We start from the raw sequence: 15828 nt of genomic DNA, 5'->3' as shown, positions 1-15828 counted from the left end.
AGGAAAAATAACTTTAGAAAAAAAAAAAAACTATTTTGCACCAAGCCTCCCAAAACATTTTTTTAAATGCCCATTAGTGGGTATGATATTTGAAAACAGTTGAACTCCACTAATGAATTCAATTGAGTTACATAAAACAAAGTACAATGCAAAACTATATACTTTCTCCTTCACAAGAACCACTTTCTAACAGGGCATAGATTCTTTAAGGATAATTCTCATCATACAGATGTGATCAGCACATTTATAGATTTTATATTTATTTTACTTTATTTTTTTTTAATTTTTTTATTTATTTATTATAGTCACAGAGAGAGAGAGAGGCAGAGACATAGGCAGAGGGAGAGAAGCAGGCTCCATGTACCGGGAGCCTGACGTGGGATTCGATCCCAGTTCTCCAGGATCGCGCCCTGGGCCAAAGGCAGGCGCCAAACCGCTGCGCCACCCAGGGATCCCTATTTATTTTACTTTAAATCCTAAACTTGTACCACTTTACTACAATGAAATATTAATGCTGTTAGTTTAAACATCATGAAACTTTAAAAATAAGGTGTTAAAATAATATTTATTCATCAACCTTGGACCACTACAGTATTTTAGTTCACTGATTTAATATCTATTTTTTTTCATCATATGCTATGCCTAATACTGATCAGTACAGGCTGAAATTTAACTGTAATTATTGTCTAAAAATACAGGTTTTAATTTTAGATCCTCATAATTCAGAAAAATACATAAAAGCAAATATAAGTCTGAAGCTTCAAATCCCAATTCTCCCGGCATGTGTTTAAACCCATCCAGCTTCACATGCAGACCCTTGGCCCCACACTTCTCCCAGGACTGTGTTGGCTCAGAGCAGGATGGAGGTGACAGATGGGGCATTCAGTTAAAAAGTGGTGCTGGGTTATTTTATTTTCGTTAGAGAAGGAAGCTGTGGGAAAAATATTCTCCATTTAATCTATTTTATTTTCAGTGAGGTGTTACCTGTAAATACTAATTTATACACATGCAAAACTTCACTAGGTCCTTTAGCTGCATGAATATAAATGAAATAAAGTAATCCAAACTTAAAAAAAATAGAACTTCCAGTATGTTCTTTTCCTTGAGCAGAGGAGAAAAAAAAACCCCAAGGCTTTAAAATTCCATCTCAGTGGTTTCAAAGACAACAGAGCGTCTTATAGCTAGCTCCTGTTAAAATCAGTGGGGTTTTAAAAGTAGGAATTACAAGCTAAGGTACTGCAGCTTTAAAAAGAAAAACGATCATTTATGCCAATAAATGATTATACAGAACCAACTTCCAAATCACTCAAAACAGTTAACGCTTAGAATACTGTAAATTCTTCAAATTTTTACATTGTTGAGATCTATGACCACTTTGTGAAACAGAAAAAGTGCAGATATGATTACTTCCAGTTTAGTCAAGGGTCAAGAAGAGAGAAATAAAAAATTGTGAGCCTCTCAAGGATGATGGTTTTCCTTATTGGAAAGAGGCAAAGAAAATCAATTCACTGATATTGTATTTAATTTCTCTCTCAACAATTATGTATCTATGCTTAATGAGAATGGTACAGTCAAGATATGCATGTGACAGATGAAAAAAAAATTGTTTGAGATCAAGTTTCATAGATTTCCAAAGTGCAAAGAAGGCAGTATGGGGGGTTAAGGCTTTTCCTGGGTCCGCTAACTCCTTGCTTGAATCCCACAGCAATTCACCTCGTCTAGCTATGCCTACCCTGACTGAAGACTTCGTATTCTGCCCTCTAGATGCTCTGTACACACTCAGCTGGATTTTAGCAGAGATCCCAGGTTTTGTATTCAGTGGGAGCAGGGAAATCGCCCTCCAGTTTTCCTCATTTTAAATCCTCCTAGATGACTCTTAAAGTGATCCCTTGAGGTTTATCATAGGAGACAGATGCTATGAGGAGCAAACAAGGTTTTCACCCACTTCCATCTTCACACAGTTGAACAGAAACAGGCATCAGGTCAAAGGTTCATGGGATTCCTTACTATGCCTGAAAGAACCCTCCTCCTCTCCTGACCAGATTGATATGCTCCTACTCATCCCTCCAGGTCCTGTCCAACCCCACATTACCACACAAAGGCTTGCAACTAATAACTCTAACTTCCTCAGGTGAAGTCAGCCTTTCTTTGAAACTGTGGCTATATCGAAACTATATCACTTTATATTGTTTGTTGTTATTTTACATATTTCTCCCCAACTGGACCTAAGCAATGTGAAGGCTTAACATCTACTTTTATAGCTGTTCTATATATAGAGCGTCAAACATGACACATATGTCTATGAGATGCTGAATAAATACCTTCTGGGGAATTGATCTACTACTACCTGTTACACCTGTTAAAGAAGGAGAATAAGTGAGTAATATTTTATTTCTAAGCCACAATCTCCTCATTTATAAAATTAAGAAAATTCTACCTGGCACTTCTTCACCTTATTCTGCTTCTCTTGGAAAAAAAAGAGATTTGGCACTAAGTTTAAAGAACTATACCAAGAACTATTCAGCATCATCTTATAACACTCTGATAGGATTCTGTCCTTCGTAACTAGACCTCACTAGAACTCTTCTTCTGGTAAGAAATATCATTTCTTTTTCCCTGCAAAGTTCTTTTGCATGTGAGTAAATTATCCATATTTGATTAGAATGAAAATTTACCAGGGCACAATTGATATGTGTTTGACTAAATTACTCACATTTTAAACAGGTAGAGAAAAATATATCATAGTGTGAGTCAAAATTTAATACATTTAGGTCCACTATTTTTCTGGTTATCCAAAAAAGAATGTGATTTCTAAAGAAAGTACTTCTGAGTTATTTTAGTGCTTACATTTCTGACATTTGTATCAGAAAGTGATAGGTATAAATGTTATGCAGTTCATACCTGGGAGAAAGAAAAATTATTCCCTCAATAAAAAGGTAGCGTTCTTTGTTCAGTGTGTTTCTATTTTGGGACACTGCATCAAACATGGAAAAGAAAGGGAATTCCAACCTAAAAGACAGATTTAAAGGCTGCCATCTAGCTCAACTGCTTCTCCTCAACTACAATTCCACCTCTTATATCATCAAACTGGGGTTACTGGGCAAGAATCCAAAAGAGCAAAAATTCATTTTTTTTTTTCAAAATTGAATCCTAGTAGCACTTTTGTTTGCATCCTGGAACAACATCAAAATTTTGCACAGCTTATCTCTGGGTCCTCCAATCTTTCCCTTGGTTTTGTTTCTAAAATAAAACAGACTCTTACCACCTAACACATGCAAAGAATAACAGTACCACTACTTTTTTAGCTCAGTTGGCTGGAGCATGGGGTTGGTAAGATCCAGGCTCATGTCCAGTCTTCAGAAAACCTAGATAGCCTTGCTCCATGCCAGAGGTAAGATAGCTTATAATTATTACATCAGAATTTGAACCCAGGTAGTCTGATTTCAGAGCCTAAACTATTTCATATAATTCCTAATAATCTGCTTTACTCAAAGGAGTACCAACAACCCTAGATAAGTATATTACAATAAAGTATACTTTGAATAGCTAAGTTCCTGGTGATAAATATCTATAAGCCACAAATACCTGCACAACGAATCTGCCTAAGTATGAAATGCCATTTGTTTTATAAGCAATATAAATCAGACATTCTCAGAGCCAAGATGATAAACTACTTTGAGAACTCTTCTAGAATTGTCACAAATGTAAATACTTAAAGTGTGGGAAATAGTACTAATAGTACTAATGAAAGCTAGAGTTTAATCTCAATCTACATGAAAGGAAGCAAAGGTGAGAAGGTGGAGCAAGAACACATCACCATCCTCACATCCCAAGGGAGCCTAGTGTGGATTGTGGGGGACACAGAGACAGATCCATGACTTCTTAGGAGCTGGGCCTAACCAAGAGATCCGGGGCTATGTTATACCAAGGAACCCAGGCTCTCAACCACAGGGGGATGCCTAGGAGAGTCTTGGAAGGAGACTAATGACCAACACTGAGAACATATGCCCATTAGTTTGCTAAGCTTACTGAAGTAAAGCAGCAGAGACTGGCTTCATTCTGGAAACAGATAAAGGTGGCTTTGGATAATGTTATACTTGGACTTCCTCCCACCCCATCAGCCTGGTGTTCATTATGTACTTAAAATATATAAAGATTACATGTATATTTCTATGTTATTAAGAGTGCTTAGAGATAAGGAAAATCCCTAATTACAGCTAAAAGAGATGTCTCTGTCATTTTCCAGAGAGTGTATTCTATCACTTAAATTGGTAAATAAGCCCTTTTTCCCCACCATGGTGAAGGAAGGGCCTCTTGTGACCCTCTATTGATTAAGACTGCTGTGGAATGTTATTTGCAATCTCATTGCATAATGGGAATCAGGAGGTAGCTGTCATGGTTTCTGAAGACAAATTGCTGGTAGCTGAGACAAATCATAGCTTCTTTCGTCTTTTACTATTCTCAATTCCCAGTTAATGTGTATCTTACAGTCTAAGTTTCTTAAATCAGTCTGCTCTACTGTCACGAGTAGTAAAAATGACTAAAAGTGGTAATCTGAGTGACCCTGCTTTAGGAATCATGTTCAAGTGACCATTATGCTGATCATTACTCCTGAGCTATGCATTATTTAATAAGGAACACAACTTCCAAAAGGGCACACAATTAAAAATAGATCCATACAGCAGCTGCTGTGATTATGACCAATATGAACAGAAATCCAACCAGGCATGAGTCAAAAGAAAAAAGTCTGCTGCCAGACAGAACACTGTTCAATCTCATTTTTGTTTTGTGTACTTTGACTTGCTAAGTCAGCCAGCAAGTGATTTATATGGAGCTGTGGTTCTCAAAGTGGTCTGTGAAACAGCAGCATCAGCATCACCTGGGAACTGTTAGAAATGCAAAATCTTAGACCCCAACCCAGACCTACTGACTCAGAAATTCTGAAAGTGGGCTCAGCAATCTGTTTTAACAAGCCCTCTGGGAAATTCTGATGCATGCTAAAGTTTGAGAACTACTGGGCAGGAGCCAGGGGACAGCCTTTGGATTCTAAGTCTTCCTAGAAAGGTACACTTTTGGTTGCAAAAAGTTATCTTCAGAGGAGTCTGGGAAGAAACCTGTTCTGAAACCAAATAAAACCACTGCCATCTTCAGTTTTGCTATAAACTTAAAACTTCCCTAAAAAACATAAAGCCTATAAAATTTTTTTAAGATTTTATTTATTTATTCATAGAGACACAGAGAGAGAGAGGCAGAGACACAGGCAGAGGGAGAAGCAGGCTCCATGCAGAGAGCCCGACATGGGACTCGATCTCTGGTCCCCGGGATCACACCCTGGACCAAAGGCGGCGCTAAACCGCTGAGCCACCCAGGCTGCCCACCAATAAAAATTTTTTTAAAACAAACCACCACAATCTTTAGGATGAATGAGTAAAAAGAAGAGACAAATACAGGACTTTCCTTATGCATGTATTATGTCTTCGCTGTGTGGGAAAGTATATACACAAATACATTATATATTATATTTATATTTATCATATATATTATATATAATATATATACACATTATGTATATATAATATATAGAAAGGTTTTCAGACAAGTTCTTAAAAAATAAGTCGCATCCAGGGCAAGGGGGGCAGCAGAGGCTGTTGGTGCAGCCTGACACACTGGGATAGAGGATGAGGCCACTCAACAACAGGTCTGGAACTCATGCCACCTTCTGGCCTAGGGGGAGGGGTTAGGGGCAGAGAGTGCAAGGGGGTAGTGGAGATGCCAGGCAAAAATATTTTCCTTAGGCAGCCTTAGGCAGCCCCGGTGGTGCAGTGGTTTAAGGCTGCCTGCAGCCAAGGGTGTGATCCTGGAGACACGGGATCAAGTCCCATGGCAGGCTCTCTGCATGGAGCCTGCTTCTCCCTCTGCCTGTGTCTCTGCCTCTGTGTCTCTGTGAATAAATAAATAAATAATCTTTTTAAAAAAATCTTCCTTTTGTGCTTAAACCTCATTAGTGAGTGCTGCTTGCAGCTGTGGGACCAACAGGAGGGCGAGGGGCCTTGGGAGGGCTCTCTGATCCCACCTGACTGTCCCGTCCATCCCAAGGTTATGCCCAGATTGTCTTCACCATGGTTTCTTTCTCCTTCATGCCCTGCTGCCCCCTCCTGGCCTCCTCCTTCTACTTACTCAGCAGACCTCTGGACGCTTTCCACGGACATGCTGCTCGAGCGCTTAATCAAGGCTGCTCTGTTTATCTCTTACGCTGGAAATGATTTCTTCTACTGCCTCCTCCACCTGTTCAATGTCTCTGAGGGACCTTTAGTAGGCTCTTGGGTTTTTCCAAATGGGCCTCTGGATCACTGCCCCTATCGCGGTGCTCAAGTCTCTCACTGGTGTCACCCACCTGGTCACAGCCACTGACATCATGGCTGGCCTGGACACGGTGAAGCGTGCCCGGAAGAAGGGACCTGGAAACCTCCAGCCCCTAACTGCCCATCTGCCCTGAGAGTCTCGCTGTGCCCTATGGCTCCCCTCTCCCTCTTTCAAGGTCCCAGGCTCACATATTCCTAATGTGTTGTCTGGCCTGCTGGGAAGCAGTGTCAGCTTCTTTGGTGTGATGTCACACTCTTCAAAATCCCAAGGACCAGTCCCACCCTTGGGTTTCCCAAGGATCTGGACTTCAAATGAGGAAGGATGCTCAGGAGGGGCAGTACTCCTGGGGTACCCATAGGCCTGTCTGAGAACAGGGCATGTTTGCACCTGCTGGCTCAGCCCTGGGGTCTGGCTTGGCTTGAGACTTTAAGGATACTTGAGTGAGGGAGACAGGGTAGGGGCCAAGTTTCTCAGAAGGCAGGGAGTCAGACTTGTGTCCTTGGCCAGAGGAGGCCTGTGGCACCATGGCCAGGAGGGAGAGAAGGAACCATGCAGATCCTTTCCCATCCCAGTCTCCTGTGTCAGGCCTAGCCTGGCTCTGAAAACCTCACTGATAAAGGGGGGGGTGGGGCGTCTTCACTCTCCAAGACTTGGTTTCCTTTGAGATACTTTTGGACCAGGACCTAGGTTGAGGGGAGCATGGGGAAAAAGGAAGGTCCATCTGGATGCTTTTCTCCTAGTTTTTTACTGACTGGCTTTGTCCTATCATTCCACCATGACCTCAAAGAAAAGCCCTCCCTGCCACCCAAGCTCATGCCCTGTCTTTGCCCACTTGCTTTATTTTCTTTATGACATGTCACTGGCTGTCTACATTTGTTTGTATACTTTATATTTTCTACCCCTAACAGAATGTAAACTCCCTCAGGACACAGACTTTTCTTATTCTTCCTCTATCCCCACAATGAAGATTAACCTTAACCTGGCATATCATAACTACTTAATAAATATTCACAAACAGAAAAAATAATAAATAGCATCCATTCGCAAGCCATTCTCTTGGAAAGACTCCTCACTATTTTCAAAACAACCTCATTACTTAAAAACACCCAAAAGATAGACATTAATCACTAAGTAAGCTCTTAAGACATCTTCAGTATTCACAGGATTTCAGACTATTCACAGCTAAGGAAAATAAAAGTAAAATTAATTTAAGTTCACCAAGTTTAAAATCTGCTTCACCCAACAAGAGTCATGATGCTCCTTTAGCATTTTGAGCACATGACCCCTACACTGATTTTAAGTTACTTCATGTCATGAAGAGCCATAGTCTGTGATGTGTGAGTCTATCTTACAGCAAGGTGTTTTAGTAATTCATTAATTCAGCCCCTTTGTTGCTCCTTTAAGGGGCCCTATCATACCAAAATTCACTGTAGAGCTAATGTGTTCAGATGAGCCTAAGCACTGTCTTTTTTTTTTTTCAAATGATAAATGATCTTAAGAAATCAAAGTGAAATAACCTATCACTAAGTGATTTATGAAATAAATAATGGTCTGTTCATATAATCAAAAATAAGCAGCTATTTTTTAAAAGTTTCCTACTTCTCAATCCTATACAAATATCAGAATCACCTAGCAATTACTTAAAATATACCAATGCCAGGGCTCCAGCTCAATTTCACTGATCTTGGATACAGTTTGAGCAGCCGTATTTTTTTCTTTAAAGCTATCTAGGCAAAGCTAACAAACAGCCAGGGTTGAGAATTACCAAGTAATTCTTGTATACTAACCAACATGGAAATATCTCCCAAATATATTATTACATGAGAAAAGTCACAAGATATATATCTTTTAATAAAATTATGTGTCTGTGCATATAATTTTATTAAAATGTGTTTAGATAAGGTCTCTTTCCATTTTATACCATTTACTTATTCATTTCTTAAACTTTTCAAAATGAGAATGTGCTCATGTCTTTTACTTATTTTTTAATTTTAAAAATCTGTTTAGAGAAAATGTGAATTTGTAGGAAAATGAGGAAGCACATGAAAATAGTAACTCCCAAAATATACTATGTCTCCTTCTTTCCCCCCTTCTTCCTCCTTCTGTTCCTTTTTCTCAAAGAGTATAAAAGTAAAATAAATAAAATTCCATTTCTGTCCTATCATCCAACACACACTATTTTCAATGTTTGGGATTGGGGTGAAGGAGAGAGTAGAGACCGAGGAGGTAGAAAGATACAGTTCATTCATTCATTCCTTCATTCATTCACTTCGCAAACACTTATTGGATTCCCAGATCGTTCCATGCTAGGTGCTGGAAATACAGCAACAAAGGAGAAAAATGCCCTCATCTATATCTTAGATATCATCTTTCCCTAGTAGAGCTTTGTTACATGTAACAAAGAAACTTAATCTCATCAATATAAGTGAGAAAAGACTTACCAAAATAGAGGCAGATTTCATCCCTTAGTTAATGGTAGCCATTGAAGAATTTTCAGAAGGGAAGGGTCATGGTAATATACCATTACTATTCATATATATATATATATATATATATATATACACCATTTTATATATATAATTTTATAAATATTTATATCTGGCTACAAGTTTAAGTGCCAGTGACCATGGACAATGCCCACTTCCCCCAGTACAGCCACTTAGAGCCACTATCAGAGAGAGTACCCCTCATCTCTCATCTAATGTGAGTGAACTCTTCACAAAGTTAAATTAGAGCTTGCTACAGTGGCAAAGGATTGACTTAAGATTATCTTTCAATTTGCCATCAAGTAATATTTAACATGAAATGTTACCTCCTGTTGAATTTATTGATCAGGCTCATATATTTGTCCATCTAACTAAGATGAGCCTGAATAAGACAGATTTGCTTCATCTGAGTTTACAGTTAATAAAGCCCACTGTATGCAATAAATAACTCACAAAAATGCTTGGCTTTATAGAGTGGTTGCTACAATTAGTAGAGTCTCTTGAAAGAAACATATCTTTGTAAACATAACAAGGTAGGTGAAGACTTCCAGGGTAATGGGATGTTTCACTGTACTTCATTTGCTTAACATTAAAGTCAATTTTAGCCATTTATAACCAGACTACTTGCACATGTAAAGAAATAATCCCACCCACAAGTGGATTTCTATTTAAGTTTCATTTGATTGCTTTGGGAAGCATACACTAAAGACTACTTAACCCCTATCCTTCAAGAGTAGAAAGTTCATTCTTTAGGTAAACTAGAAAAATAAGAGAGAGAGAAATCACCTCTGACACTGTCCTTTTATTACCCAGATGCATCTATGTGGACATTAATGTGAGTGATTACCTCCAAACATTGACGTGCTATTTTTAACTTAGAAATGTTCAGTCCTTGCTGAAAGTATGTATATGATTAGTATTTTGAGGAACAGAATTGCTCTAATTTAAAGGAGGGGGTGGAAAATGTTCTAGAAAAGGGGAAAAATCTGAGCTCTTTATAAAGCATATGCAAATTCCTCAAAATTGCTTTTTTAAAAAAATTTAAATTATGGGCTTCCCAGTCAACATTTCCAAAAGGCTCCTTCATTCTTTTTTTTAATTATTTCTAAACTACACAATCTCTGAAAGCTCAGTCCCTCTTTTCACTGGTCTTTCTGCAATACAAGAGCCACTGGGGTGGCATTTTCACCTCTAGATACATAGGATGAAGCAGTTCTGGGTTTGCTATTCTGCAGTTACATGTCACATTACCCTAATTGATACCACTATTATCTAGAACCATTAAAGATTAAATAATCACCTAAGTGGACCATTCTGCCCCCATACTAACCCATTTATGATGTGTGTGTTTTAAGGCACAGCAGCGCTTCTAAAAAGTTCAAATCCTTAAAGTCCTCATCTGGCTCTCAAACTTGTTTTCACTCTCAACACACCTTGGAAATGTGAAACACTTCAGGCCATAAGAACACCGGGTCCTGTCATTTGAAAAGCCTCTAAGGTCATTTTGATAAACCAAAACACTCTGCTAGGGCAATAAAGAGAGAGAAGGGTATGAACTCTACCTCATGGGGATGAAAATCACTGGTTTAGTAGTGCATTCATGGTCTTATGCACAGGGGCCACAGGACAACTTCCCGCTCTAGCCCCCTGTTGACTGTCCTCTGAAGTTAAAGAAGATGATTTTTTTTTTCATTTGTCTCTGGGTTTTGATAGGAAGAGAAGCAAAAATAGAACATCTCTTCCCGCTACAGAAGAACAGAGCCAGCTGTACTCCTGGGCAAAGGAGGTGGCCACCCACGAGGTGTAGTCTCTGGTAGGGGAGCTAAATTAACCTCTCCAACTGATGCCTGAATCCCCTTCACAAAGACAAATCATTTCATCCCACTGTCGGTGATTCTGCAGAAAATAGAATCTTCCTGACTTAAACACAGACATACTATATGCAGATGACTGATAATACAGAGCTCCTTTCCTGAAGCCAGTCTTCAATTAGAACATGGAAGGATAAGGGGACAAGAGAAACTGCCACAGGAAGAACAAGGCTGAAGAAAGAGAAAGATGCCTGGAGGCCTTTGTCTCCTACACAACTTAGCCCAGGCAGATATAGCAGGTGAAGACAAGGCTATTCCAGGGTTGTCCAAAAAAAGAGAACTAAGACATTTGGATATTATGTCCAATTTTAGCACAAGTATTTCCTATAGATTTTTTTAAAAAGTTCCAGCTACGCTCTAAAGACCTCAACTAATGTTTATTGTTGAACAGGAGAGCAAGTAAATTCATTAAGACCTGGTTTGCATCCCTTATCACTTTTAATTGTGTGCTTTTAAACCAAGATGCAGTACCTTCTTTTAACTCCATTAATTTAGGAATAAGTGGCAATATATTGATATCTGTGCATCTTTTTAGATGCTGTGGGTCTTATGCCATCCTGAAGGGGCCCAAATTCCAAAAAACTGTCCTAAATGTTCACCTTTATTCAAGTCATAGCATTTGGCTAAATCACAGTATTATTTTTCAAAAACAAATTGTAAGCCAATCTCCAATGCACTAATTTGCTAATCATTCCTTTATTAACTATTCAACTATTTCATGGCAATCCTAACATACATATTTAAACAGAATACATTCACACATAAAGTGAAACATTTTCTATCCCAAGAATGATTACCATCATCTCAGGATTAATATCAGCTTAGAGTGGGATGCCTGGGTGGCTCAGCGGTTGAGTATCTGCCTTTGGCTCAGAGCGTGATCCCGGGATCTGGGATCAAGTCCCACATTGGGCTCCTTGCAGGAAGCCTGCTTCTTCCTCTTCCTGTGACTCTGATTCTCTCTATGTGTCTCATGAATAAATAAATTAAATCTTAAAAAAAAATCAGTGTAGAGTGCTGGCTGGAGTCTCACATAAATCATCAAAGTAAATTAAAGTAGCAAAACAATAAAATTTATAATTATCAAATTCACATTCATGTGGTTCTAAGTCCAGCTGGAAGATGGGCTGAGCACCTATAGTCTCTCACTTACTTTTAAAAGACATACATTTTTCAAGCCCCAGTAATTTGGCTAATAAATAGATTTGCCTCCACATAATAAATGTTCACTCTGTGCCAGTATACTGATTTTAGTTATGATATTTACCATAGCCAACACCCCCTCTTGACTAAAAGTCACCCACTGTCTGTGATCTGGTCAAGAGTAGCAAGAGCAACCCTCTCATGTGCTGACCATCGTCTTAAGAGTTGACCTGGAGCATTGGACTCTGCCCAAAGAGTCAATGGTAATTCTCCCACCTGGTCAAATAAGGTCCTTCCAGAATTACCCAAGAGGGTAAAGAGAGATTTGGCCAGTCAACGAGAGAACAAAACACAGTGAAGCCAGGTCTAGACTACATAAAAACAAAACCCACCCTTCAGGTGGCCTGAAGGTCCCTTTGGCAGCTCAATAAGCAATTGTCACCAATATTCCACTCCCCAAATCCTTGTCTGACTATCCTTGTCTTTGGCTGACCATCAGACAGACTACAAGAAGGAGATAGGATTCATAGGAATTATAATGGAACTGATGGGAACCAGGATTAGTGTATAAAGGGAAGGGAACAGAGGGAAGGGAGAAGGTTTCACTCTTCTCTAAAAGTAGGTGTTATAAATGGGAAAAGAGAGAGAGAAACCAAGAAACAGACTCTTAACTACAAAGAGCAAATTGTTGGGTACCGAAAGGGAAGGGTGAAATAGGTGATGGGGATTAAAAGAATACACTTATCATGTTGAGCATTGAGTAATATACAGAATTTCTGAATCACTATATCACTATATTGTACCCCTGAAACTACTAGAACACGGTAGAACACTGTATGTTAACAGAATTAAAATTTTAAACTTTAAGAAAAGAAAAGAAGATTTTGTTGAGCAATAGCCACTGAATTAAGGACAGAAAAAAGATGATTTGGAGCAAGTGAGAAGAGAAATCAAGTCAGAGAGGAAAAGATGGGAAAGTCACTGAAACTAGATCCCATCACAGAGCACAAAATGGCATGTAGTTCAGAATTGAGACTTGAAGAAATTCTAGATCCTAGGATGTGGTAAGAAATCTGGAAAATCCTGGTCTTCATCTTGTCTCCAGGCAAGGGGTAAGCTAGCTCAAGGGAAATTATTCTAGAAATGACGAATTAGATCACCTCTGGCTACCTATTTTAATCTTGTGTCCTTCTCATTGCCAAAAGGCTCTTCTTAATGTCCTTCCAAATGTCTCCAGCATTCTGTGCCTCTTCAATATCCCTTAGACACAGAGAGCTTCTCCCCAGCAGCATCCTCATTTCAGAAAATCTCATCAATCTGAAAATAGTCATTAAGCTGCTTCTTAGCATTCTGTCCTCTGAACTAAAGAGATTCATACAGAAGCTGGACAGCCACCTAGGGAGAAGTTACAAAGAGGATTCCAGCATACAAAGTGAGCCAGACTACATGGTCCCCCAAGATATCTTCCAAACCAAGTGCCCTTGATTCAATTCCTTTCATCTTTTTTGTGAAGTTTTCCACCACCAAGTTGTCCTTTTTTTGTTACTATAGCTGTCACCTGTCCAACTTCTCCATATTCCTTTAGTATTTTTAAATCTAATATGCACAGGAACAGTTTCTCACAAAATAAAACAAAGTCTCATTAATTCAGATTAAGTTGGAAAAGTCATGTCCCACTAAGAAATCAGTGAAAACTATTTTCAATTTAAAAAATTATCTATTATAGGATACTACATTATAGATATTAATAAAATGAGAACGTTAATGAAAGATGGTGATTACAACTTTATTTTTATGGTACTTTATACTTTTCAAATTATTATTACAGGCATTATTTGGTTTCATCAATTTTATTCAATATGTAAATATAATTTATAGGTAGTAGTTAATCAAATCTATATCAGAAAGGCTTGAATTATCCTGCTAAACTTGAACCTTTAACTCAATAAGAATTATATATAATTATTCCAAGTCTGCATCAGAGCGGTCTGAATTAATGAGGTTCTGCTCTATTGTAGCTATTATAAACCTGACAATTTTATGGCCATGTTATATCCTAGAGTGTCACTCCCATCTTCACGTTAGTAATAAATACTGTTTCTTCACACAGGAACTTTTGTCATAACAGAGCATCCCATTTTAAAGAAGCTTCATCAAGTAAATTATCTTATACCTCAAACACTATAGAAATGTTTTATATGAAAAATGTGCTAAGATTTCATTACACTCTCTAAAAACACTTGCTTTGACTTACAATCAGCATCAATAGGAAGGTATCCCAAGATGTTAAGGCTTCAACATGTCACAAAAATTATCACTTGTTTGTTCAGGAAAAAAAGAAAGTCGCAATTAATCCAAACTAACTAAATCAACACATGTATAAACCCAGTCAGAGAATCCTCTATTTGAGGAACCTGGTAACCCTGAGAAGGTCAGTGAACATCTTCACCCTGTTCACTTTCTTCTTGAACCTGTGGTTGGAGTTAGAACAATGGTCAGAAAGATAATGTCTTTACCTACCTTAAAAAGTCTTAAAATGTTAGCAACCATGATGGACACGGAGCTTGCTGCAGCACCTATGACACCAGAAATCTTGTCAGGCTTGGTGAAAATGGGTGGATCTCCATTAGCACACTTCACATCAGAAGCGTCTTTCTCTATCAATGCCTGCACGAACGTTAACGACTGCTCCAAAGCATAGGTGTCCCTGGAGCAAGTGTCAAGGATCCGGACACCCAGAGTGATATTGGAGAGGAGATCAGGGTCCTTATTAATCTGGTCGATTGCATAAAGCATGGCTTCCAGTCTGTGGATCCCCTTCTCCTTCTTCAGCTCCCCACAAGGTACTCCTCTCTCTCCCTTTGCATGGACAGGGAAGAGACCCCCCAAAATGATGTCGCCATCCACTCGTATGGAATGAGCATACTCCTGGCTGTGAGTTCTTTGCATCATTGTGAGGATCCAGTAGAACTTGGCGGTCAAGAGGAAGAAACAAGGGCAAGAGGCTGACCGCTTTCCCTCGCATACCATTTTCTCCACAGGTTGTGTTGCAACCCAAGACCCAAAGTTTATTCTTGCCACAGAAGAAGGGGGACCACCAGAGGCTGCACCTTCTGGAGGCTACCATCAGGGCCCATGGGAGAAAAGGCTCTGTGAGTTTCAGCAAGTTTTCTTCATTTGAATGTCACAGTGAATTTCCATCAGACCCCCTAAGGTTCAAATTTATTTCCATATAAAGTCAACTTGCCTGGAATGGTGCAAAAATCAGAATAACAGCTGAGGTTCTGAAGGTGGGATGAGGTCAACAATTCACGTCCTTGAAGTCAGCCCTGTAGCAGAATTATTCCTGGGGGGGCAAGGGAAGGGAAAAAAAACGGTTCAGTTCAACGGGTCTACATTTTCCACATTTTTCAGTCCCGCTTTTTTTTGTTTCATTTCCCCTATTCAGTAAGAAACTAATTTTTTTTGTTCCCCCTATGATTCTGAACACCTGGCTGCACTGCATCTAAACAGAGAGATTGATGACACTTTTGGAGCAAGGGAAACAAAAAAGTATCAGAAACTAGGTTGATTCTCCCAAGCCACAAAGTATTTTTATTTACCATTTTATTTCAATAAATCCAATTTCCATGCAGGTAAAAATCCTGTGATTGATGGCATTATTTCTTTTCAAATCTGTTTTTACTTTTTACAGCTGTCTGGAATTTGGCATTTAAATTTTGTCCACAAAATCATAATGAAAGTCTATTTTCTATGATGTATTCAACAAGCCAGTCATCTGTTAATGACATTTTTTTGGTACCTCAGATTTTCCAGTGGGGAAAAAAGGAAGGAGGGAGGGAGGGAGGGAGGGAGGGAGGGAGGGAAGGAAGGAAGGAAGGAAGGAAGGAAGGAAGGAAGGAAGGAAGGAAGGAAGGAGGGAGGGAGGGAGGGAAGGAAGGAAGTCAGTAAATCCAAGGACCCCA

The 15828-nt window shown here is 39.0% G+C and overlaps 1 protein-coding gene across 6 annotated transcripts in view; it reads right to left on the bottom strand.

Annotated features, from left to right (window-relative positions):
• GRM8 (glutamate metabotropic receptor 8) overlaps positions 1-15828 on the bottom strand; it is a 746206-nt gene that overhangs the window by 719990 nt on the left and 10388 nt on the right. For all 6 annotated transcript variants that reach the window (XM_072764125.1, XM_072764126.1, XM_072764124.1 and 3 more), the window contains exon 2: positions 14384-15209. In XM_072764125.1, coding sequence (XP_072620226.1) covers positions 14384-14893 — 510 coding nt within the window. In that variant the 5' untranslated portion in view covers positions 14894-15209. The remainder of the gene's footprint in view (positions 1-14383; positions 15210-15828) is intronic.

This window comes from Vulpes vulpes, chromosome 7 (assembly GCF_048418805.1).
Source record: "Vulpes vulpes isolate BD-2025 chromosome 7, VulVul3, whole genome shotgun sequence".
Lineage (NCBI taxonomy): Eukaryota > Metazoa > Chordata > Mammalia > Carnivora > Canidae > Vulpes > Vulpes vulpes.
Note: the sequence above shows the minus strand (reverse complement) of the source record. Positions and strands in the feature narration are given on the sequence as shown.